Raw genomic sequence first — 22,777 nt, 5'->3', positions numbered from 1 at the left:
GTTGAAGTAGAGCGGATGGACAGAAGGTCGGATCAACATTACCGTAACGTGCACGTAGAATTGAAATGTCTTAACTAGGGATTGAAGCGAAAAGAAAATTTCACATTTTTCGCGATAATTACGCATTTCGTTCGCTCACGAAAAATATAAAATCTTTGCGAAAATTCGTCATAACAGGCAAAATAAAGGTGTTGAACCAATGGTTTTTGTGAAAATTTTCGCTTCGTTTTTGCAAAAAAGTTTGCAAAATTGGAACGAAAATTTTCGTTCGTTGTAAACCCTAGTCATAACTCCTCTTATTGATGAGCAATGATGAACAAATCTTTTAAATTTCTTTTGTAACCAGAAAAATTGGCAATTTATTCCTACTTGTACATCAAATCAAAACTAAAAGCTACGACGTCACAAAGACTCGAGTAATATTTTAAAAAATTTTACCTTCTCATTCTGTCATTAGTTCCCGAAAAAGATAATGTTTAATATCTATAATTAAAAAACATAATAAACATTTTTTTTATAGTAAGAATGATGTTCTAAAATGAACAGTATTCAAAAAAGATGAAGCGTTTTTTCTTCAGAAAGATAAATCGATATATCTGTTAAAATGTAATATCTTCATTTAAATGTATATTTTCAGTAGTATCTCTGTGTTCATGTGTTAGTCTGTTTTAAAATTCTATGCTGAATGGGTTGACTTTCACAGGCAAAGCTGGGTTCCCATGCTAGTATGTACAGTATTTTCAATAGTTAATAAATGACTAAAATGGTATAGAGCGGATCCAACAAATCCTAAACTCTTAATTTTTTAAAGTTTTATAAAATAAAAACTTGCAACAAATAATTAGTACGATAATCTAAATATTATATTTTCTCCGAATGATAAATCTACATCAAATAATTAAGATCATAATAATAATAAACTATCGAAAATAACTTCAAAATTTTGCAACAAAAATGCCTTCAACATCACAAATTGAATTTAAGTAATTTATCATAATTAAACAAAACAATCATGTCATGAAATGTAAACTTGTGAGAAATATTTTTATGCATTGGAAAAAAGTATATTTTACATATTATGGAAGGAATGCTTTAAAGAGATAATTTTCTAACTATGCTATGCAAACACATTCATGCAAATATTAAATAATAATTATGCAAAACTAGAGTATATTTCCAGGCTTTTGCGTCAATTCAGTCATGTACACTGTACATAGGGCTTGTACTATGAAATAAGGCTGTTGTACCCCCAGCTACCGTGGCCAGTACCATTGTACACGTGGTAAGCATGTACAGTTCTCTCTTCGTATGGGTTCCTAAACAAAAACAAACATAAAAAATATTCATAAAAAAACCAAAAAAAACCCCATTAAAATCAAAACAAGACAAATCAATAAAATTTTACTTTAAAAAACGTTTAAGCAAAATAACAACTTGTGAAAACTTCGCAATAATAATTTTCATCAAAGTTTTTTTTAAAGGGGGGGGAGGTTATTTTTATTTGGGTCGTAATTTTACAATGTAGGGTGAGCAGATTTCTTTTTTCTTTCTTTACAATATCCAAGAATGGGGATGACGGCGGGTGCATACCTTTTAAGCCCTTATTAAAAAGATAAATGATAAAATTAGAACTTACATATAGTAAATATAGCATCTGTTGCACACTCTGACAGGACTTTCCATTCCATATCTTGGCAGAGGAACCTGTAACAAATTCAGCGTCAAAATATAAATTTTCAATGTCATGAAAAAAAAGAGTTGAAGTGAATTTCAAACTTGAAGGACCTGATTTTGGAAAAAATGAAGTATAAAATCGGTTTTAATATTGGCGATGTATGAACAACATTTGAGATTTTTGTTTGGATAATAGTTATTTTTACATTTTGGATAATATCAAGGATCCAAGATCCAGCGGAGCCTACTCAGTACATGAAACGGTGAAATCTACCTGATTAGGAGAACATCTTTGACAGAAAACCCTTCCACAAGATCTACAGTGATGTCGACGCTTGACCAGAGAAAACCCTGCGCCACACCCCATGCACAGAGGGGCCATGGAGTCCGGTATCCAGGGGGGCGGGCTTTCTACTCCTGGGTTAGGACCTATCTCCTGCTCCTCCTCATAAACAAACAATATTAACTCATGTGTAACTCTTCTTGGTCGACATCATCCTTCGTCATATTAAAACAACAGAACAACTTTCTATGGTGAAGAATAAAAAAGGGGTTTCTTTTTTTTGAATTGAAGGTCATTTTTTCTCCTTCCCAATTTAGTAAAAAAAACACCCCTCCCCTACTCCTATTGATAAAAAAACCTAGTAAACCTTAGATAGCCAAATATCTAAAATCTTAAGTTGAATAATTAACAAAATAACGATTTTTAATGCAGGAATTATTTCATTCGACAGCTGTCTTTAAAATTGTATTTCATCGAATCCCAACCTTGAATAAATTACTTGAGACAAGAAGTAATTTTCTAACAGGGTGAGGGGAAAGAGACAAGAACTTGAGTCAATATCTGAGGCGGATATAAGCACCTAAGGCGGATATAAGCATCTAAGGCGGATATAAGCATCTAAGGCGAATACAAGTTTCTAAGGCGAATACGTGTATCTAAGACAAATACAAGTATCTAAGGCGAATACAAGTATCGAAAGGCGAAAATAAGTATCTGAGGCAGACAAAAGGCAAAAATCAATACCTGCGGCGGAGCGCCTGAAGCTATAGTGAGTAGAGTAGGTTCAGGTTGATAGAAGTTCTCCTCTGTATTGTCTTGTATGAGCATAGCTCTATCAATATGTTGGTCCAGGTTACTAGCATATACCGGCATATTTACCAGTGCAGGGGGGGAGGTAGAGATTAGTCCGGGATCTACGTTCACTCCGGGTTCACGAGCAAAGTTCCGAAGATAAGATTGCTCAGTTTCATTCATGAGAGCATCTTCTCCGCATTCATACTCGGAACCAGGAACCTGGGTTCTAACTACTCCAGGAGGTAAACTAGCAGCACCTTCTCCTAGTTCATCTACCTCTCCTAGACTATCCTGTTCACTGTCACTTAAACTCTCGGATACCTCTCTATCCTGTCCTTCATCCTCAACCCTGATTCTTCCTTCCTCATTCTCCTCCTCCTCCTCCTCCTCTTGTGTACTGTTCATCGTGAACACGTACTTCAGGATATGTCTAAACAATAAAATTATAGGGATTGTCCAGGGAGAGTTACTCTAATTATAAAAAGTGGCTTGTTCGATTCACAACGGTACCCTTTTAAAGGCTCACCACCCGTTGGAGCCTGAACATCTGGTCCAGGGGGAGCTTAGCCCCGATAGCCCCCTTGACTACATCTCTGGTATTTAGCTTGGTTATTAGAATAAATAGGAACGATCGATTTATACAGTGAGAACCAGAAAACTCTGGAAAGCGACTTTTAGACTCAAGTTTTGACTTTCAATGGTCCAAAGACAAGACTCAGAAAATCAGGAGTGTAAACAGACAAATTTAACACGTGATTTAATTAATTACTAGTACAACTGTTAGCGTCCTTCAATTTCTTCCTATTCCAGTGTTCTGGTAACATAACTATAATTCATTTCAATTTTCCCTTTTAGTTGCGTACTGACCTGAAATCCCCTGCAAAATTGGTCTGAAGCTGATCTGCAGCACCACTGATACAAACATACAGCCTGTGTATCAAATCCTCACTAGATTTGAACCGCGCCCGCGCGTCCTTCCAGGTTTTGTGATAGCGCTTCGCCCCCCGGCGTTTAAGTCCTTTTTTAGTAGATCCTGACTCCAGGACTCGAAACCCCCGTTCCTTTCTTTCTTTGACGGGAGATACGGTAATATCAGGCCCACTGCAGTCTATCTCAACAACAGCCTAAATATCAAATATTGTACAAATAAATAAACATTAATAATGATATCACAAAGATTATGTGCTGGTTAAAAAATAGAAAATATCCTAAAACAATTTGCTCTATAAAAATTATTGTAAATTTTTCCGTAAAAAAAGACCTAAGTAAAAAAGGTTTGCTTGTCCCATTCAAATTCAACCCCGAGATCCATAACAAAACTTTCCCTAGAAGTTATTAAGTTTAGTGTGTGAACACATTTTCTTCACTTTACCTGTTTAACTAAAGACGGAGTATTTGATGATTTATTTTCTAAAGAACCCGATGTTTTATCTAATTCATCTTCCTCCTTCTTACTTCTTTCTTTCCTTCTTCCTCTATTTGAATTTGTACTCGCATTAATTATGTCCTCTAAGATAGATCTAACTAAATCCTCGGAAGATTCTGCGCATTTTGCGTCAGAACTTGCCCTTGCGCATTCCTGGATGGGAGACCCGGATGCCGCGTCAGATTCCCGCGAAGAATCCAAGTCCGCCTGGGAAGGATGGGTGGTGGAAGAATCACAGTTAACAGAGGTATTGGTATCACAGATACAGGGGATACTGGACACAGAGCACAGCTTAGCGTCCAATAGGGCAGCCTGACTTTCCTGAAAATGAAAATTTAACGAAAAGGTACAAAAAAATTTGAATTCAGCTAATAACAATCCTGCTAAAACGGTAGAACAGCACGTTCTACAATGAAAAACGTCAACTAGAAAATAAAATGTCTTCCTTTTTTTAAAAAGTTGTCAAAACAACGTCGTGCTTACAAAATTAGATGAATTCACTGTATAATTGTATCAACATCTTCTTAAATACTAAAGTTAACTCCCATTTTAAAATATCCAATTACAAGACAGAACAGCGAACACAAAAATTCACCTATAATAGCACTAAAAAAAATCTAAAAAAATCCCTTATATTGCACATACAAATTACACATATTTTAAAAAGTTTAGAAGTTCAATTTTCGCGGATTTAATGGAAGAATAAAAAAGCAACTTGCGGATTTTTTTTTATTTACAGATTTAAGCGCATAAGATATTTGTCAGATTTAAAACAGCCAGAATTAAGGCTTAATTTGCAATTTACAAGGTTTACATATTTTCACGTTTCAGTAAGAATATATTCTGTGAATTTTTGATGGTAAACATTCAATGAAAAATAAAATAAAATAAAAACTTTTTAGTGTCTTTACCTGGGTTTCCTGATTTTCAGATATTCTTAATTTCTCGTTTAAATCTCTCTGCGCCGTCTAGTTATAAAGCCATTATTTTGTTAAAAATTTATAGAAAAGAAAGTTTAATTTGAAATGAGTCCATATCTATCTTTATAAACAAATTTTTATGTCTGTAGGATTCTATTTGATGTTCCATTTGATTTTATACCATTTTGTTAAAAATTAAAATTTTAAAAACAAATGTTAAAAAAAGTTTTGTTAAAAAGTTGTTTTATTCCTGAAGTTTCATCTCTAGGTTATCAGGTTCCTCAAGCTGGCAGAGCAATCTTTCAAGAACATAGAACTCAGCAGGGCTGAGGGTCCACAGTAATTCACGGATCTAAAATATTTTTTCTTCTCAAATTAAATCAGACATACAAAAAATCAAATTCTAAGTTAAATTTATTAAAAAAGATCTAAAATGATTTTTAAAAGATTCACTTTTAAGTTTGTGACAAGCTCAGTTTTTTCTACCTTTAGTTTGAAAAAGTCCTATTTTATAACTTACCTTCCGCAATAAATTCTTAAAAGGACGGAAAAGTTCCGGAAAATCCGCGTATTCCCGATCTACGTTCAAAGGACCATTCGGGAATATCAAGAGGCCGCAGACGATCGCTAGGCGGGGGATGGCGAACATGAGACTGGGATCGAACTGATCGACCATGTCCTGTGTGACCAGCTGGTTCTTCAACGATCTCTGCAGGGTCTCAGAGAACAGGCAGATCACATCCTGGTGAATCTCATATTCTAGACAAATAAAAATATATGAACTGTAAAATTAATTATCAAAACTAATCAAATCAAATCAAATCAAATCAAATCAAATCAAATCAAATCAAATCAAATCAAATCAAATCAAATCAAATCAAATCAAATCAAATCAAATCAAATCAAAATAAAGATATTAAAAAATCTGCAAATCACATTTTTAACCCCCCCCCCCCCTCCAACCCATCAAATGAGAAAAATCATGTTTTACCTTTAATAGTTTTAACATGAACCATACAGGAGACGTAGCTGAACTCAAACTCTGCAAATAATCTGTCAAAGATCTTGAGAGTTTCGTGGATTTGCTCTGTGTACTGAGGGGTCGGGGATAGACACTGAAAATAACAAAATATTAGGAAAATTAATTGAAAAAACTTCTTTAAAAACTTTCTAAATTTGTTTAACCGGGCCAACTCTAAAAATTCGGATTATCCCTCAATTTTAACCATTTAAAGAGAATAAAATTGAATCAGAGGGGGAAAAAACACTAAAAAGATGTACACAATTTACGTGTGTTACTAACAACCTATCCTGATAAAATGGATCAAAACATAATTTAAAATTACATGTTTTGTGTCAAAATTTTAAAAGTGAAAGGCTCTAGAAATAGAACAAATATTTTTAGCAACTAAAAGAGACAATTGAAGTGTAAATTGGATATTTATGAATAAAAACATAAGACTCTTGTCCCAACCCTCATATTGGCTGCTGTATAGTAGGAAGTACTAACGACGAAGCAGTAATGGGAGCGCAGAATATTGTGCGTAACATACATACATGTACATTGTACAAGTTTGGTCACATGTACAAGTTGTTTTTTTATCTTAGATCATTACANTTGGCAGATAGGAAACTAGATAATAGTGATAAGAGACAATTCTGATAATTATATTTTAGATAGTTATAAACAAACTAAAATAGAGGCACAACTAGGATATTTAATGGGGGGGAGGGGGTTGTGTTTTTGGCGTTCAATTCTGTAATGAGGCGCATCGTAGACGAAAATATTTTAGTTAGAATGAACAAATAATAATAATAAACTAAATCATGTCAATTCCCGTCTTTTTAACCTGAAATGACTCGTATTTTCAATCGGTATAAATAAAAGATAGAAGAACAGTGACATTGAATGCAAAATTTTATTTTGCTGGAAACTTGAGAAGAATAAACTAGAAACTCATGTTATCAATTATTTGTTCATGATACTAATATTTTTCGATCCACCATTTAAGGATATTTTTTGCAAAAATGTAACAAGTCGCCGCCATTTTCTTTCTCATCAATTTACTTTAAATACTTTTTTAACTAGCTTGGAATAATACCCAAAACACTTAACAAAACACTTAATGTAACATAATAATTGTTATATGTATTGTTAGCAATAAATATATTTTATAGTAAATAGTCCCTTTATAAACAGATATATCTAGTTTTCCTATCTTATAAGAACGAAATATCGCATGAGAAACGTGAAAAGAATCCCTTTATAAACAGATATATTCCTATCTTATAAGAACGAAATATCGCATGAGAAACGTGAAAAGAATCCCTTTATAAACAGATATATCTAGTTTTCCTATCTTATAAGAACGAAATATCGCATGAGAAACGTGAAAAGAATCCCTTTATAAACAGATATATCTAGTTTTCCTATCTTATAAGAACGAAATATCGCATGAGAAACGTGAAAAGAATCTCTTTATAAAACACATATTTCTAGTTTTCCTATCTTAACAAAATAATAGATAGTTAAGCTTTACTTAAAATTGCAATTTTCGGGACTAATCGGAAAGTTTAAAAAGAATGAATCATTTAAACTTGCATGCAGAAATTACTACGTTTTTCGAGTATTATGTGTGTATTTTGGCGTTAAATCTTAAGAGATAGTCCAATATGATATGGGACGCTCTGTATCTTATGAGAACGAAATATGATATGAAAACATGGTTTCTAGTTTACCTGTTCTCGTATAAGACCTCTGACCTTCTCCAGGGTTTTGGTGACGGCCTTGGCCAGGGGTCTCATCTGGACAGACTCGAACTCCTTCTGCATTATACTCGATCCTTAATAAATTAATCGTGTTAAGAATGGAAAAGTCTGGGAAATATCTTCATAAAATAAAAAAAATAGCTTCAAATAGTAAATTTTTCTTTCCTCCTTCAAATCAAATCAATAAAAATTGAAAATCATTTATGTTTCTCAATACAGTGATTGAGACTCACTAGAAACTATTTATCTCCTAATTACAGAGAGACAATGAAATAAATATAGGAGGAGATATTACATTCCCGTAAAATCTATTTAGTTTTGTAACACATATTTTTGGGTTTAGAAATCAAATCTTATTCATGTTTCGAACTAGTAAATCTGCAACTTTTTGGCATAAAAATTCCCTATCAGTTAGATTGCATCCCTAGGGTTGCAATTTGACATTCCGACCCTAGTTTCAGGGTTGCAATGTAAACATCAGGGAGTTAAGAGTCAAAATTTTGATCAAAAGTTGAAAAAATCTATTGTGTTTCACATAGTTCTAAATAAAAGGATCGACAAATAACAAATGTACCGAATTTATACTGTCTGTTTCTTTATTTTCATGAATCCCTTGGGATCAACACATCTTGAGAGTTTCAGATCGGCTTTACAGTCACATCCTTTGTGGGTAAGCCTGTACCTGCTGCTAGGCATTCTGCGCCGAACCAGAGTTGACCGCCAAGATTTTCTGTCACAATTTCGTCCGGGAACTTGACACGGAACTCCCTGTTTGCTCGTCCATCCAATTGTTCCAACTCGTCCAGCATTCTGAAAAATCGTCCGAATATAAAATATATGTAATGAAATTTTTAAATATTAAAATGTTACCTTTATTTTGCAGAAAACTTACTTGGAGAGCCAAGGGAATGTTCTTAGCTTGGTTTTGAGATTCTAACTTGAGTGGGTCAACTTTTAACGGAAAAAATAGCTAAAATCGTAATTTACGACAAAGGGCGGGTAATCAGTGGGAATACCTATGTCTTAACTAAACAACGCGTGGTTCCCAAGCTAGTTAAATATATTTTGTGAATGTTTAAAATATGCGTGAAAGAAAATTTAAGTACGCTAATAAAAAAAAATGCAATTTGTCCAGTCGTTTTAGCGAGAAAAAAATTAAAAACATAAAGTTACCCAGAAATTGTGCGACTTCAGAGACGACTGTACAAAATTAATCAAAATCATTTCTTACAATCATGGTTCCCAACAGTTATAACCTAGTGTAGTATTTCACTTTAAGACCAAATCCCCTCCCGTTGTTAATCTTAAAAATATACTCTTATATATGGAACCCAGCGTTGCCCTTGAGTTACTTTTTCCCCCACTTAACTTAGAATCTCCAAACCAAGCTAAGACATTTCCCCAATCAAACTTTGAGGCAAAATGGTCCAGGGGTTCCTGAGTTATGATTGGACAAACAAACAGACAAACAGAGATGACAACTTTATATATATATATACCTGTTGCAGATATTGAGCAGTTTGTCTTGACAAGACCGAAGTCTGGAAACAAGAGAAGCACATCTTTCAGGATCCTTTCGGCCGTCGAAGGAGTCTAATTCGGCGGCCACCCGGTTCAGATTATCATCCGCATACCTTGATATTAATAATAACAAGAAGGTTATTTAAAATCGAGTGTCAATACCGTGTAATCTAAATTTATTGTGCATACGACGCGACGGCATGAAACGTGTATAAGCAAGCATTGGTTTGGTGTTATCAATTACATTTGTGTTATCAATCAAAATAACGTATGCGTGATATATCTATATAGTTTCTGTGAAATAACTTTTACTATGCATATGATGTTTCCTCTCAACAAAAAAAATTTTCCAAAAAAGTCTTTTAATTGACCCCCCCCCCCTCCCATCCCCTTTATTCATTAATTAAAAAAATACTTCATATAATATTCACTTTTATCTTAAATACAGTTGCCAGTTACAAACAACACCAAAATTTCTTATACTCTTTGGCAACTTTATTTGCTGTTTAGCCACTCTGGCCGAAGCACTAGACCCTAACTATGCAGCCAATAATTTGGGCCGAGCGCTGCGGAACTCAATTTTTCAGAATAAAAAAATTAATAAAAGAACTCACCAAAACTTGGCAAATAATGATTTATCGTCTCTGCGTGGCTTGTACAGCCATTTCCGTATACTGATCATACTCAACAGAGGGTCCTAAACATATTCATTGTCAGAAAATATATATTTCCGTATACTGATCATACTCAACAGAGTCCTAAATAGTTTGAAAATTCTGAGGTATCCAAATCTCGAAATGATTAAGTTGTACGCACGTCATCATTTCGCAATTAAAGGTTTGACGCTTTTTTTTGCTAATGACAATCTTTAGCCCATGAACATTAGCTTTTTTTATATTTAGAAAAAGCTATACTTGAATGAGCAAAAATTTGCAACCAGTGACAAGCAGCAACAGTTGTGCAAAAACAGGAATATTACGTAACTTACCAAACACTGATAAAATCATGGAAAATTACGATTTAACTTTATCTGATTCAATTCAATAGAATCTAATATCTTTTAGTATATCTCTTCTATTTCTAAAGGTGAACAACCGTTTTAACTTAATTAATTAGATTTAACAATTAAAATCAATTTCCGCGAACCAAGTTGACAATGCCAACTTCAATGAAGAAGCGTGACTATCTATATTATCGAAAAGTTCACAAATTACACTGTATTAACAACCTGTACTTCCTTAAATTTAGTTGTATGCTGGTTGACTGTACGACTGATACTGATTTTAGATTACTGAATTTGAACGATAAGTTAACCCCACCCCCAACCCTAGTCCATCTGTTTACTTACACCCTTGGTTAAAACTACTTCAAGATTCCCCAACTATAATAATTTGTCCCCAAAAATCTCGGTAAGTTATATTTAATATGTTCCGGCTGTAAAAACCCAAGTTTAACGATAATTAAATAGAGAATAGTGCTCGTAAAACATGTTATTCTTAGTTCATTGTTTTTAACATATGCAAATTGTGAAATTGAGAAAACAAGAAACATTATTATAATGAATGTGAAGACACAGAACCTTATATCACGATTACTTGCGAACTATTTTTTTCAACAAGACCCAAACCAATGTAGACTATGAAGACGACATTCAAGCAATCTTATCTGCAAATTTTACTGTGAGACCTAAACAACTGTGGACTTGAAGACGACGTTCAAGCAATCTTATCTGCAAATTTTACAGTGAGACCTAAACAACTGTGGACTTGAAGACGACGTTCAAGCAATCGTTATCTGCAAATTTTAGTGAGACCTAAACAACTGTTGACTTGAAGACGACGTTCAAGCAATCTTAACTGTATTTGAAGCGTGAACATCAACTTACTAAGTGAAATAAACAAGTCTGCATGTCAAGTTTTATAATAAAATCAGATCTCATAATTTCTTTTTGACTTTTGAAGTTATCTGAACTAGTAAAACCAGTTTTATGATATACAGAACACGACGCAAAAACGAATACGCTCAAAATAGACAATGTATAGACAAATTTATGAATGCGTTCAATTTTAAAGCAAAGAACGAATAATGAAATGAATTTGGATAGAAAAACGACTAATTCCTGATCACTGTTTTTAGATGAAGTTACAACAGTTATTATGGGCACAGGGGCGTATTAAGAAATGAATGAAATGAACAAATTCTGTGTACGTTCCTAGGAATTAATCGACTATGTCACTCATTAAGAGCCACTTAAATCATTTCCGATTTTGGGATGTATTGTTATCTAAAGAAAAGTGCGCAACCCGACAATGCAACCTGTAGAGAAGTTTTTATTCTAACTAGTTTGCGCATTTTCTGACATGTGCTAGATCCCTATGTCTTAACNTTGATCTCAAAATATTGTAATATTTAGATATCTGTAGCGTTTGCCAGAATTGGGATTTTAAAAAAATATTTTAAAGTTTTAGATTCCTTCTTATTTTGAATTCACATAATTGAAAAATAGTTGACTACCTTTGTTATGAGTTTTAAATCTCTGTATCTCAAAACCATTTTTATAAATCTTTTTTATAAAAAACTTAATTTAGCAAGTGTAAGTGCAAATATTTTCTATTAACAGACCAAGAATATTATCTAATAAAAAACCTAAGTCCTGAAGCTTTAAAAGTGCCGGAAATTATTCTCAGACGTTTGAATTCTAGAACCTCGTTTAATAGATTCAAAACCAAGGTTGAAAATTATTCTAATCTTATACTTTAGGATTATATGGATTGAATATGTGTGAGCTTAAAATCAGCTTTTACAACTTTAGGAATCAGCTTTCATAAGTTTATTTTTTATTTGGAGAGGGAGGTGTTTATTTCAAAGTATCCTACTTTTGTCACTTTATTGTAAGAAAAAAGTTGCTCTAGGACTTTCCCTTCTTTGTTCTTTTCAAAATTGAATCTGTATAATGGGAAAAAATGATATTCTTGACAAGGTATGAAAAGAAAAGAAAATTTTTGTGTTCTCTCGCACTCTTGTAACTTGATCGTATTCGTTGTCTTACGTTATCTTAAAAGAATCAATTACATAATCTTATAAATTCTTACAGTTACATAATCTTTAAAAAAATAAATTCATGACTATTAAAAAACCCAGCGAAAAAAACTTCTTAAAAAACTGATCACATTACTCCTAATAAAATCATTATATCTTCGCAACCTGATGTCGTAGAACTTGGAAAGTTAACTAAAAATTTTGATAGATCAAATAATTAACAGTTTATAATATCATAAGTTTAAAGTAAAGTTACTAATAAAAAGACAATTGAAAATCAGAGTTTGAGGCACGTATTCATTTTTTTAATAGAAACTATCACATAAATTGGAGTCGAAGTATAAATCTCTAAATTTGATGAGAGTGTCTCTGTAACTGAACAAGGAAGAGGAAAGTGAAGCAGAAAGAGAAGAAGCGGAGTAGCGTGTATTTGCGATGTAGGTCGGCGCAGTCTGCGGGCTGACCCATGCTCCAGAGCAGCTGTTGGGCCAACCCGCTCTCTCTTCGTAAAAAAATGAAAAAGCACTTTTTTGCTAAAAAAATGCTGACACCAAAGTTTTCGTGACTTTCCTCACAAAATCAAGGTCTATTTAATTTCAGTCTCCATGCTAACAAATATTTCATTTTTATCGTACATAAAACATTCATATTTAAATATTTAAAAAGGGTTTTAAAAGAAACTATTCTTTTTCATTATGTTTTAGATTCTAAGTATCAAATCAAGGGATTTCAAAAGACAATTAATTTCTTAAAGATATTCTTTGTTATAATTCTGATTTTTTAGTTTTAATTTCTTTGTCAATGCTTAAAGCTCCCAATACACGCATAAAATTAAAACGAAGTTAATATCAAAAGTTGATACAAATCTCATTTCGTGATTTGTTAATATCCTGATTCGGATGCCTGTCTAGAAAGTATTAATTCCAGTTTCTAAAATTAACTGTTTGAGTGAATCCCAATTAACGATGCAAAACATCTATATGGAAACACAACATTGTCAATACTAGTGATGAAAGTATCATTTTGTTCACACATAAATAAAGTATATAAAATGTAGACGTAATTAAAAAAAAAAACATTTCCCTACCGAAAAATAGGAAAAAATAAAACACGTTCACGTAAAACTCTTTTCAATCAGGTTTAAGTTTTTCANCCTAGAGAAAGATTTATGGACCCCCCCCATCCTATCAACTTTGTACATGACCATTTATTTTTTTTAGCAAAATTATTATTATTTTCATATTATATTATTTTAGGGTTAGGTTAGGACAATTTCAGGGCCGAGCGCCGCGGCGAGGACAGGCTAGGGGGCGGGCGCTGCGGCCACATGACCAATTATATTCATGTGTTACATACGAGATCAATGTACAAAATTGATAGGAGGGGGGGGGGATGTCAAGAAAACGTTCTCTAGGAATTTACCTAAAGTCTTATTTGACATGAAAACATTAATGTATTACCTAGTATTTTTGTCAGTCGGACATCTGTAATTTCACCATTTTATTTTATCAATGATTCAACCATATTTAAATTTTTTTTTTCTACAAAATTCACAAGTTTATCTATGTATCACTTCTAGCTAGTGCATTGTTGCATATGTTTAATATAAGCAGGAACAAAGAGAAAAAAGCTGCAAGAACTCACATTTAACACATATTTTGTACATTTTGCATTTACGTCACATCTTTGTTTTTTATTCACAGAACTGGGTGAAATCATTGTCCTAGAAAACTAAAATATTTCTTTTTGCTTTCTAGCTTGAGTATTCTAGTGAAGCTGAAAGTACGCCTCAAGGTTATGCTATATTTGCGTATTATTGTGTGTATAAGCTACGGTATCTAACGGCTGACTAGTATACCGAGTACCGACTAGGAGCCTGCTGTATTACAGGGGAATACAGGGGAATTAACCAAAAATTACTTACAATATTTTTTAAAACAATTTTTTTCAATTTTTTTTGAGTTAAGTTTTAAATTCTTGAAAAAAATATTAGGGTCAACACTCTTCTTTCTTTATTGCCAAGCAATGATTCACGATTGAGAATAAAGACTAAAAAACACTGTTAGGCAACTCTCACACATAGATTAAGTATATTCAAGACTGAAATACAGAATAAAGATAGAAAAGTTCTAGACTTGAGAATATTATTGTTAACATGGTTTACTGCTTATCTGGGATATATCATTATCTTCGCTTTCCCCCACTCTACTAACCACTGGATTTTTAGCAGCAGTACTAAGTGGAGTTCTTTTAGTAAGTCTTTGGGCATTGCAAGAAAATAAAAATATAGAATACTAGCTGGATAGCCCAGCGTTGCCCGTGGATAAAAAAAATTTGAAAAAAATTAGAATTTTTTTAGACTACAACACTCCCGGCCACCCATGAGTGTCCACAACAAATTTCAGCCCTATCAGTCCAGCCATTTGGCCGGCTATTTGCAACATATATATATATATACGAATGTCTTGTTCTATTGTATTGATTTTTTATTCTACTCACCCGCCCCCCCCCTTTCCTTACAAATACAAGTTACACCTTATAACAACAGATAAGACGGACCAATATAATTACTTATCAGAGTTTGTACAAGTTGTCATAAATTTCGAGAACATTGGACAGAGAAGTGATAAAGAAATGTCTCTCCGATATGAAGTATCAATTTGATAAGAAATGTGTCTCCGATATAAAGAATTAATTTGTTTTAATAAGAAATGTCTCTCCGATATAAAGAATAAATTTGATAAGAAATGTGTCTCCAATATAAAGGATTAATTAGTTTTTATAAAAAATGTCTCTCCGATATAAAGGATTAATTTGTTTTTATAAGAAATGTCTCTCCGATATAAAGGATCAATTAGTTTTTAAAAGAAATGTCTCTACGCGATATAAAGTATCATTTTGATAAGAAATGTGTCTCCGATATAAAGGATTAATTTGTTTTTATAAGAAATGTCTCTCCGATATAACGGATTAATTTGTTTTTATAAGAAATGTCTCTCCGATGTAAAGGATTAATTTGTTTTTATAAGAAATGTCTCTCCGATGTAAAGGATTAATTTGTTTTTATAAGAAATGTCTCTCCGATGTAAAGGATTAATTTGTTTATATAAGAAATGTCTCTCCGATGTAAAGGATAAATTTGTTTTTATAAGAAATGTCTCTCCGATATAAAGAATCAATTTGTTTTTAATAGAAATTTCTCTTCGATATAAAGGATCCATTAGTTTTTTAAAGAAATGTTTCTCCGATATAAAGGATCATTTTGCTTTTATTAGAAATGTGTCTCCGATTTAAAGGATCAATTAATTCTTATAAGAAATATCTCTCAGATTTAAATAAATCAACTTTTTTAAAGGAAATGACTCTCCAAAGTGTCTCAGCGGTGAACAGTATCAAAAAGAATGAAAAAGTTGTCATTTAGTGTCTAACTCCCCCCCCCCCTCCCATCAGAAGGGGAGGGTAATTCTGAAAAATATACACCAGAAGTAATTCTATTTTCTGTTATTAGTTCAACTACAATATCATCCAATCTTAATTTTCCTGCCGTCATCATGTGAATCCGTATCCGCCAGTATTTCTACAGTTTCCATAAAATCTTGTATTCATTCTTACGCAATTTCTTCGATCCATCTTACGCATGGATCCAACTTCCCTTACTCAAATCTTCTCCTCCCTGTTACGCAAGCTTACGTATACCAATGACCCCTGTGAACCTTTATACAAGATGTCTTCAACCTATCAAACCTAATCTAATAAAAAGGTACTTCAATTTCCCGCATTTACAATGTACCGACAATGTAATATTTATAAAAATAAAGCCAATAATTGCAATATCAATATTAGCTACCCTTCCCCCCCCCATTCTTTTCACTTTCAGTAAACAAATTTTGTTGTCTGAAGAAACGCCACATTGTTACACAAAGCGCTATGAGGTCAAAACTGAAGTATTGTTAATCCCGGGATCAAACTGAGATTCTTATTTTTTGTTATTCAACGGACTTTCCTCCTAAATTTACTGTTTCATAAGCAATAGGAGAGATAAAGAAAATTGAAGGAAAGCCATTGAAATGAAATTTGTATCAGTTTCTTTTCAGTATTTTAGCTATCGCATTTCTTTTATTTCTCCACAGTTCAACCCCCCCCCTCGTATCACTTTTATACATGCTTTCATCAAAATTATTTTTATTTATTTTTTATTATTTTAGGGTTAGGTTCGGTTAAGACAATTTCTGGCCCGAGCGCTGCGGCTAGGACAGGCTAAGGGGCCGAGCGCTGCGGCTAGGACAAGGGGCCAAGCGCCGCGGCTATAGGACAGGCTAGAGGGCCGGGCGATGTGGCCACAAGACCAATGATAACCATGTACAAAATTGATAAAAGGGGGTCCAAAACTCGTTCTCAAGGAAATTACCGAATGAACAATAGTTCAAACGATCAATAGTTCAAACGGCGTTGTTCAAATGCAGATTCACCGAAAACTGGCTTGTTTTCGTCCGTAAGATATATACGATCAAATACGTGAAAACTGAATACGTTCCAATATCATTTGAATCGAGGTTTACTTTACGTGTTTATTTACATGCGCGTAATACCGCAAGTTGTTCTTTTTGTCGTCTTCGTACTGAATCGATTAAGAAAACTGTTTTAAGCAAANCCCCCTGAAGTCCTTGTTTTCGCCCCTGTTAGCAGGATTGAATTTGGAACTCGTGTATAGTGGACTAACCCCCCCTGAAGTCCTTGTTTTCGCCCCTGTTAGCAGGATTGAATTTATAACTCGTATCTACCAGATCATCATTAAAATAAAATGGATCGAAGACACGAATAATAAGATATAACATGTGCAAAACATTTGTTAGTTCTGTCCCACGAGTCCCACCATCTGAGTAATAATTTGTGTTTAAATAGATAGATATATTCTACGGTTGGATGGATGGTACGGAGAAAACACAGAACCAGGGATTTATATTGATTACATTATACTTCACGGGAATTCTCATCTTAAAGGGACTGTAAGCGTAATTTCAAGTGACTCTCCATATAATGATGGCAATGCCTGATTCACAACAGAACCCCTTGAAACATTTTCTGATTAAAAATATGAAAGATATTGTCGTTTTTAGGGTTTAAAGTGTGTAATTCTGATAATGCATGTATATCTTCTTTCAAAAGAAATGCGAAAGTCACTTTTGAGGAAAATCACAATCTATATAATAAAACAAGACATTCACATAGATGTTGCGCGTATAGGCGGCCAAACGGCTGGACCGATTGGGCTGATTTTTTTGTGGACACTCATGGGTGTTATAGGCTAAAAAAATCCAATAATTTTTATTCTCAATTTTTTTTTCAAAATTATTTTTTCCACGGGAAACGCCGGGTCCTTCAGCTTGTTAAAATAAAAAGATAAACATGGTTGTCATAATATTTACTCGAATAGATAAAGCTTTATTACGGGTACCGTTGTGAATCAGAAATTGCCATCTTTTTGCATAGAGGGTCATTTGAAATTCCATCCACAGAACTTTCAAGAGGTAAATTGACTTTATATTATAACATATTCTTAATAAATAACTCGTGTGGTTTTAAACATTTTTTATTTTAAAGTGACATTTGCTTTATTTACCCCTGAAAATCTGAAATTAATAATTCATCTGCAAAACCAAGAAGTATATTTTGTCCGAGCTTGAGATTTACTTATTGTTCCTTGTTCCATGAGATTATTTCCCACCGTTAAATCTAACCACAGTATGTAGCCCCCCTCTACTATAATAACAATGTACCCCCCCTCTCACACCAGGAAAAGTTTCCATCATGGTTCATTAAATAATGATATATATGTGAAATCCTATGAAGAATATTCTTTAAATATCGCTTTAACAATATAATCTTAATTCCAATCTCATTTGTGTTGCAAAATTCAAAGAATTCATAGAAAAACCGAATCCTCAAGATGTATTAGTAACATTAGACGATAACAAATTTTCAATGTTATATTCCATTTAACATTGCCCCCACCCCTTCATTTAAAGGGAGTGTACGCCAAGAAATGACAGGGAAAAGGATAAACCATATAAAAATTATGAATTTATCTGAGTTTTTTTATCTATAATAATCTAGCGTCGACCTAAACGATTTTCCTGGCAATCACGTTTGAAATAATCATTTTACCAACAGATAGGAAATGTATGCCAATCGATTCAAAAAGGAACTGTAAATAACTTTAAGTGACCCTCTATTGATATAATAGCATGTCCGATTCTCAACTGTCCGATCATTTATAAACGAGATTAAATGTTTTCATTTTCAGTTTCTGTAAAACGGTGATATGCTCAATATTTTTCTTCAGAAACAATGCAGAATTTAACAGAATTTAACACCTGTCAAGTAAAAAAAAAAACGACTTAATATTGCAACTATTGATCAAATTAAAGTTTCAAGAGTGCAGTTGTGAATCGGACATGCTTTTTTTTATTAAATAAAAGGCCATTCAAAAAAACTTCCTTTGCAATTGTATTTAGTTCTTACCATTCAAGTATTTTCCACATTAAACATATTTAAAACAACATTGTAAATGTACCCGGAGGATCTGTCATGGATACTGCATACATCTAGTTCACGCCGGATATTGACTGTTCACCATTACAAGGCAGGCAGGGAAAACATGCAATAATTTGAAAAAGTGATCCTATGCCAATAAATTTATATAACATCATTTCAGCATTAACAATCAAAATTCAAACTTGATCTAAAGTCACACTTGATCTGAAAATCAAATGATTTTATGCCAAAAAAATTTACATTTTGAAAGAAGAGAGATTAAGGGGTTTTCGATGAGATTTCCAGTAACAGTTCAAAAAACATTAAATTTTTATCAATGCATTAAATTTTGATTAAAACTCGGCTATTGTAAAAGTTCTCAATTGAATTGGGTCGACGTTTACAGGGAAAACTTAGTTTTCAGGCAAAGACAGGTTCCAAGCTACTTATACACAGATATTTTCAAAATAGATTAACAATCCCTTTAAATACGCTGCTAGCGCTAGTCTAAAGGGTCTGTAAGCGTAATCTCATTTGACTCTCCATGGGAAAGATGGCAATTCCAGATTTACAACGGCGTTAAAATCGTTGTCTGATCTCGCTAGAATTAGATACCCAATCCATGTTTTTGTTTATTTCAGCTATTTATTTTTATTTGTAGTTTCTTGGCAAAAGTGATTTGCTGATTTCTTGCTTATACCAAACCATGTAGAAATTCACAGAAATAAAAAATCACAATATCTTCCACATTAGTGATCAGATTATGGTTTTAAAGGGACAGACCGGCTATGTAAGGTAGTTGAACTGAGTATGCAGTGTTGTGGACAAATTCTTTAGGATTCATTTGAGACATATAAAACTTTCTTAAGATCTGTAAATCCTGAGTTTGAGCGCAAAGTCAACGTTCAAAATCGTACTTTTAGGTGGATACGTTTTCAGAATCGGGTTTTTTAAAATTACTAAATAACGACGACGAAAAATAAAGTAATTTTAGCTTACAGTCCCATCTATGCTCATCTATATTCTATAAAAAACAGTTTCCTACCTGTATCAGCCTGGACAGAAACTCCAATCCGCCATTTTGAACTTTCTGAAATATTAACTTGTCTCGGAACGTGCAACTACTTGAAAACTAACAGTATATCTTGTTCTTGATCTATTCTTCGGCCTTCTCCTCGATGACGGCAACGGACTGGAATACACCCAGGGCCTTCATCCGCTGGAACTCAGCCTCAGCGTCGTAGTTCTAGAAAAATTCTAAATTTGGAATAAAGTTACAATTTTTTCTTTTTTAAAAATGAAATGCTTGATTTTTGTAAAAATTTGTTGCGTGAAAACGCCTGAAAATTAACAGAAAAATTAGTTAATATTTTTTTTTTATTGATTTATTTGATTTTTGTTAATATTTGTAGTGTAAAAGAAAGGCAACCCACAGTTCACGCCCGTTTTTCCAACGAAAGCCGGAAACAAACGGCATAGGACCAGCTTGGTGTAAAAAAATATCAAATTTGAGAAAAAAAATAGGCAACTTTTTACTTCCTCAGACTGGGAATATAAATTTCATTAACCAATAACTCCCTCTCCCATTTTTTCTATGTGCCCTTTTGCTCTTAGATATTTTCAAGCTAGTTGAAATTAAATACTTTTTGAAACATGTAAAAAATAGAGGTGGTTGATATGAAATGTTGACTTAATGTCTATCCCTCACCTTGTAGAAGTTAGCATAGTTATCCTTCCTTGGTTTGTTTACACTGAAGTACCAAGCTGCAGAGGTAATAATGGAAACACCAGTAGCAATTATTAGATTCCTGATAGAATAAATTGAAACTAAAATATAAAAGGATTGGACATCATTTTCACTATATACTTCTTAGACAATTTAAAAATTGTCTAACTGGAACTGCCTTAAAAAAATGATGCATTGCTTAAGATACAATGTCACAAAAACTATATTTTCCTCGCTCTGATTCAAGGCCCTACGCCATGTGCCCGTTTTCTCAATTGCTCTGGACCATCATGCCATTTCCTCGATGAGCCATTTGCTACTTAACTAAAAACGTCTAAGACCCATACCAAACGTCGTTTTTGATTGAGTTATTATAATCGAGCAAAGGGTAATAAATAAATAAAATGATCAACCATCGTTTGGTAGAAGTCAGAGTAAAGCTCTCATCAAACCGCAGAGCCATAATAGACTATGTTGTAGTACCCTTTTAAATAAATAAATATAGAAGAGAGCTTTTGAATGGGTTAATGTTTCATTCTTTAAACCAATCAACAGAAACTTCCAATTTATGAAGTATCCAGGGGCGAATACAGGGGGGGGGGGCGGCAGGACCTTCGCACCCCCCTGAGATTTCAGAATAGTTTCTCAATAGCACTTAAGGGAAAGAAAACCTGGTGCAAAACAGGAAAAATATCTATCTTTAAAAAAATTTTCGCCAGCGGCACGTCTTTTTGTTGTTCCTAAATCTGGATTTTTTTGTTCCCAAATAAATCTAGCACCCACTCACTTAAATCCTGTATCCGCCCCTAGAAGTATCATCAATAATCATTCATTATATATATTTGATAGAGAAAGGGGGGGGGGGCTTATTTATAAACAATTTAACTTACTTTTTAATAGCATTGACATGATGACCTCTCATGACAGGTTTAGCAATCTTAGCAACAGCTCCAGACATCTTGTCTGAAATATTTAATCTATAATTCTACATAATTTAATCAAAAGTTAAACATTCTACTCCTCGGCCTTCTCCTCTATGACGGCAACGGACTGGAATACACCCAGGGCCTTCATCCGCTGGAACTCTGCCTCAGCGTCGTAGTTCTAGAAAAATCATTTAAATTTCATATTTGGAATAAAGTTGTTAACATTTTTCTCTCTCCAAAAATTCGTACATGGTCATTTTGGTAACTATCTAAAAATTTAGTTTATTCCTAAAACATGACAAACCAACAGAAAAGCGATCCAGCCAAATTTTTTTTTGAGTGGAAAATTATATAACCTCAGGGAAGGTTTTTGCCAGGTAAAAATATTTCCGAAAAGTTTTCAAAAAATTGGAAAATACGCTAATCGAAGAGGAAAAATTCGCGAAATTTTTTGGAAAATAAATGTAGCTAAATAAGCTATCATTCTTAAGTGCTAGAATATTTGAAATTTTCAATTTTTATCCTGGTGTTTAATTTGTTTCCCCTCACCTTGTAGAAATTAGCATAGTTATCCTTCCTTGGTTTGTTAACACTGAAGTACCAAGCTGCAGAGGTAATAATGGAAACACCAGTGGCAATAATCAGATTCCTAAAATAGGGGTATTCGGAATTTTGAAAAAAATAATAATAAAAATAATAATAATGTTTGACAACTCTGAAAAGGACCCGAAAAAAACCAGTAAAAACAAAGAAAATGCTAAAAATAAATATCCATAATTTAAATTTGATCATCAGAAATTCAAGCTTAAAATAACAACATAAAATTGGATGCAATCATGTTTTTAAAAAGAAAAGCTTTTGATAAAAAGACCCAAAAAAATGATTTTCCAAATAAAAAATGTCTTACTTCTTAATAGCATTAACATGATGACCTCTCATGACAGGTTTAGCAATCTTAGCAACAGCTCCAGACATCTTGTCTGAAAAAATTTAACTGTTCAAAAAAAAAATAATGCGGGGATAAAAAAATATATAACTTGTGTTCAATGTACAATGTAAATTGTATCCTTGTCCGTAGTTAATTTAATACATATGAATGGAAGGCCTTTAGTGTGTTATAATTGTGACACACAGTTTTGTCTGTTTACCTGATTGCATAAAGTA

At 33.2% G+C, this 22,777-nt stretch overlaps 1 protein-coding gene across 4 annotated transcripts; it reads right to left on the bottom strand.

Annotated features, from left to right (window-relative positions):
* Nucleotides 1–1,115: 1,115 nt before the first annotated feature.
* LOC111708387 (lateral signaling target protein 2 homolog) lies at nt 1,116–22,599 on the bottom strand. 4 transcript variants are annotated; one of them, XM_023481743.1, is made up of 19 exons: nt 22,521–22,599; nt 22,163–22,262; nt 21,578–21,791; nt 20,670–20,769; nt 20,007–20,207; nt 10,003–10,085; nt 9,367–9,501; nt 8,550–8,677; nt 7,838–7,941; nt 6,090–6,213; nt 5,619–5,857; nt 5,349–5,450; nt 5,090–5,146; nt 4,125–4,499; nt 3,620–3,876; nt 2,702–3,182; nt 1,949–2,119; nt 1,637–1,704; nt 1,116–1,316 (listed from the first exon to the last, which is right to left on the bottom strand). In XM_023481743.1, exons 6-19 carry the CDS (start codon nt 10,068–10,070, stop codon nt 1,226–1,228), a joined length of 2,400 nt encoding a protein of 799 aa, XP_023337511.1. In that variant the 5' UTR covers nt 10,071–10,085; nt 20,007–20,207; nt 20,670–20,769; nt 21,578–21,791; nt 22,163–22,262; nt 22,521–22,599; the 3' UTR covers nt 1,116–1,225. The 4 variants fall into 4 exon arrangements, with proteins under 4 accessions (XP_023337511.1, XP_023337512.1, XP_023337510.1 ...); XM_023481744.1 differs by lacking the exons at nt 20,007–20,207; nt 21,578–21,791; nt 22,163–22,262; nt 22,521–22,599 and adding an exon at nt 13,888–13,968 and having other exon boundaries at nt 20,670–20,682; XM_023481742.1 differs by lacking the exons at nt 20,007–20,207; nt 20,670–20,769; nt 21,578–21,791; nt 22,163–22,262; nt 22,521–22,599 and adding an exon at nt 11,903–11,994.
* Nucleotides 22,600–22,777: the final 178 nt, after the last annotated feature.

The sequence above is a fragment of the Eurytemora carolleeae genome, unplaced genomic scaffold, assembly GCF_000591075.1.
Source record: "Eurytemora carolleeae unplaced genomic scaffold, Eaff_2.0 scaffold20, whole genome shotgun sequence".
Lineage (NCBI taxonomy): Eukaryota > Metazoa > Arthropoda > Copepoda > Calanoida > Temoridae > Eurytemora > Eurytemora carolleeae.
This window is presented reverse-complemented; position numbering and strand designations above follow the sequence as displayed.

Coding starts and splice junctions, on each gene's coding strand:
- LOC111708387 (XM_023481742.1), bottom strand. CDS start 11,941: ATGGTTTTGAGATACAGAGATTTAAAACTCATAACAAAG. Junction 3,183..3,619: donor AATTTTGCAGGGGATTTCAG/GTCAGTACGCAA, acceptor TTTATTGTTTAG/ACATATCCTGAAGTACGTGT. Junction 1,705..1,948: donor AAAGATGTTCTCCTAATCAG/GTAGATTTCACC, acceptor AATTTGTTACAG/GTTCCTCTGCCAAGATATGG.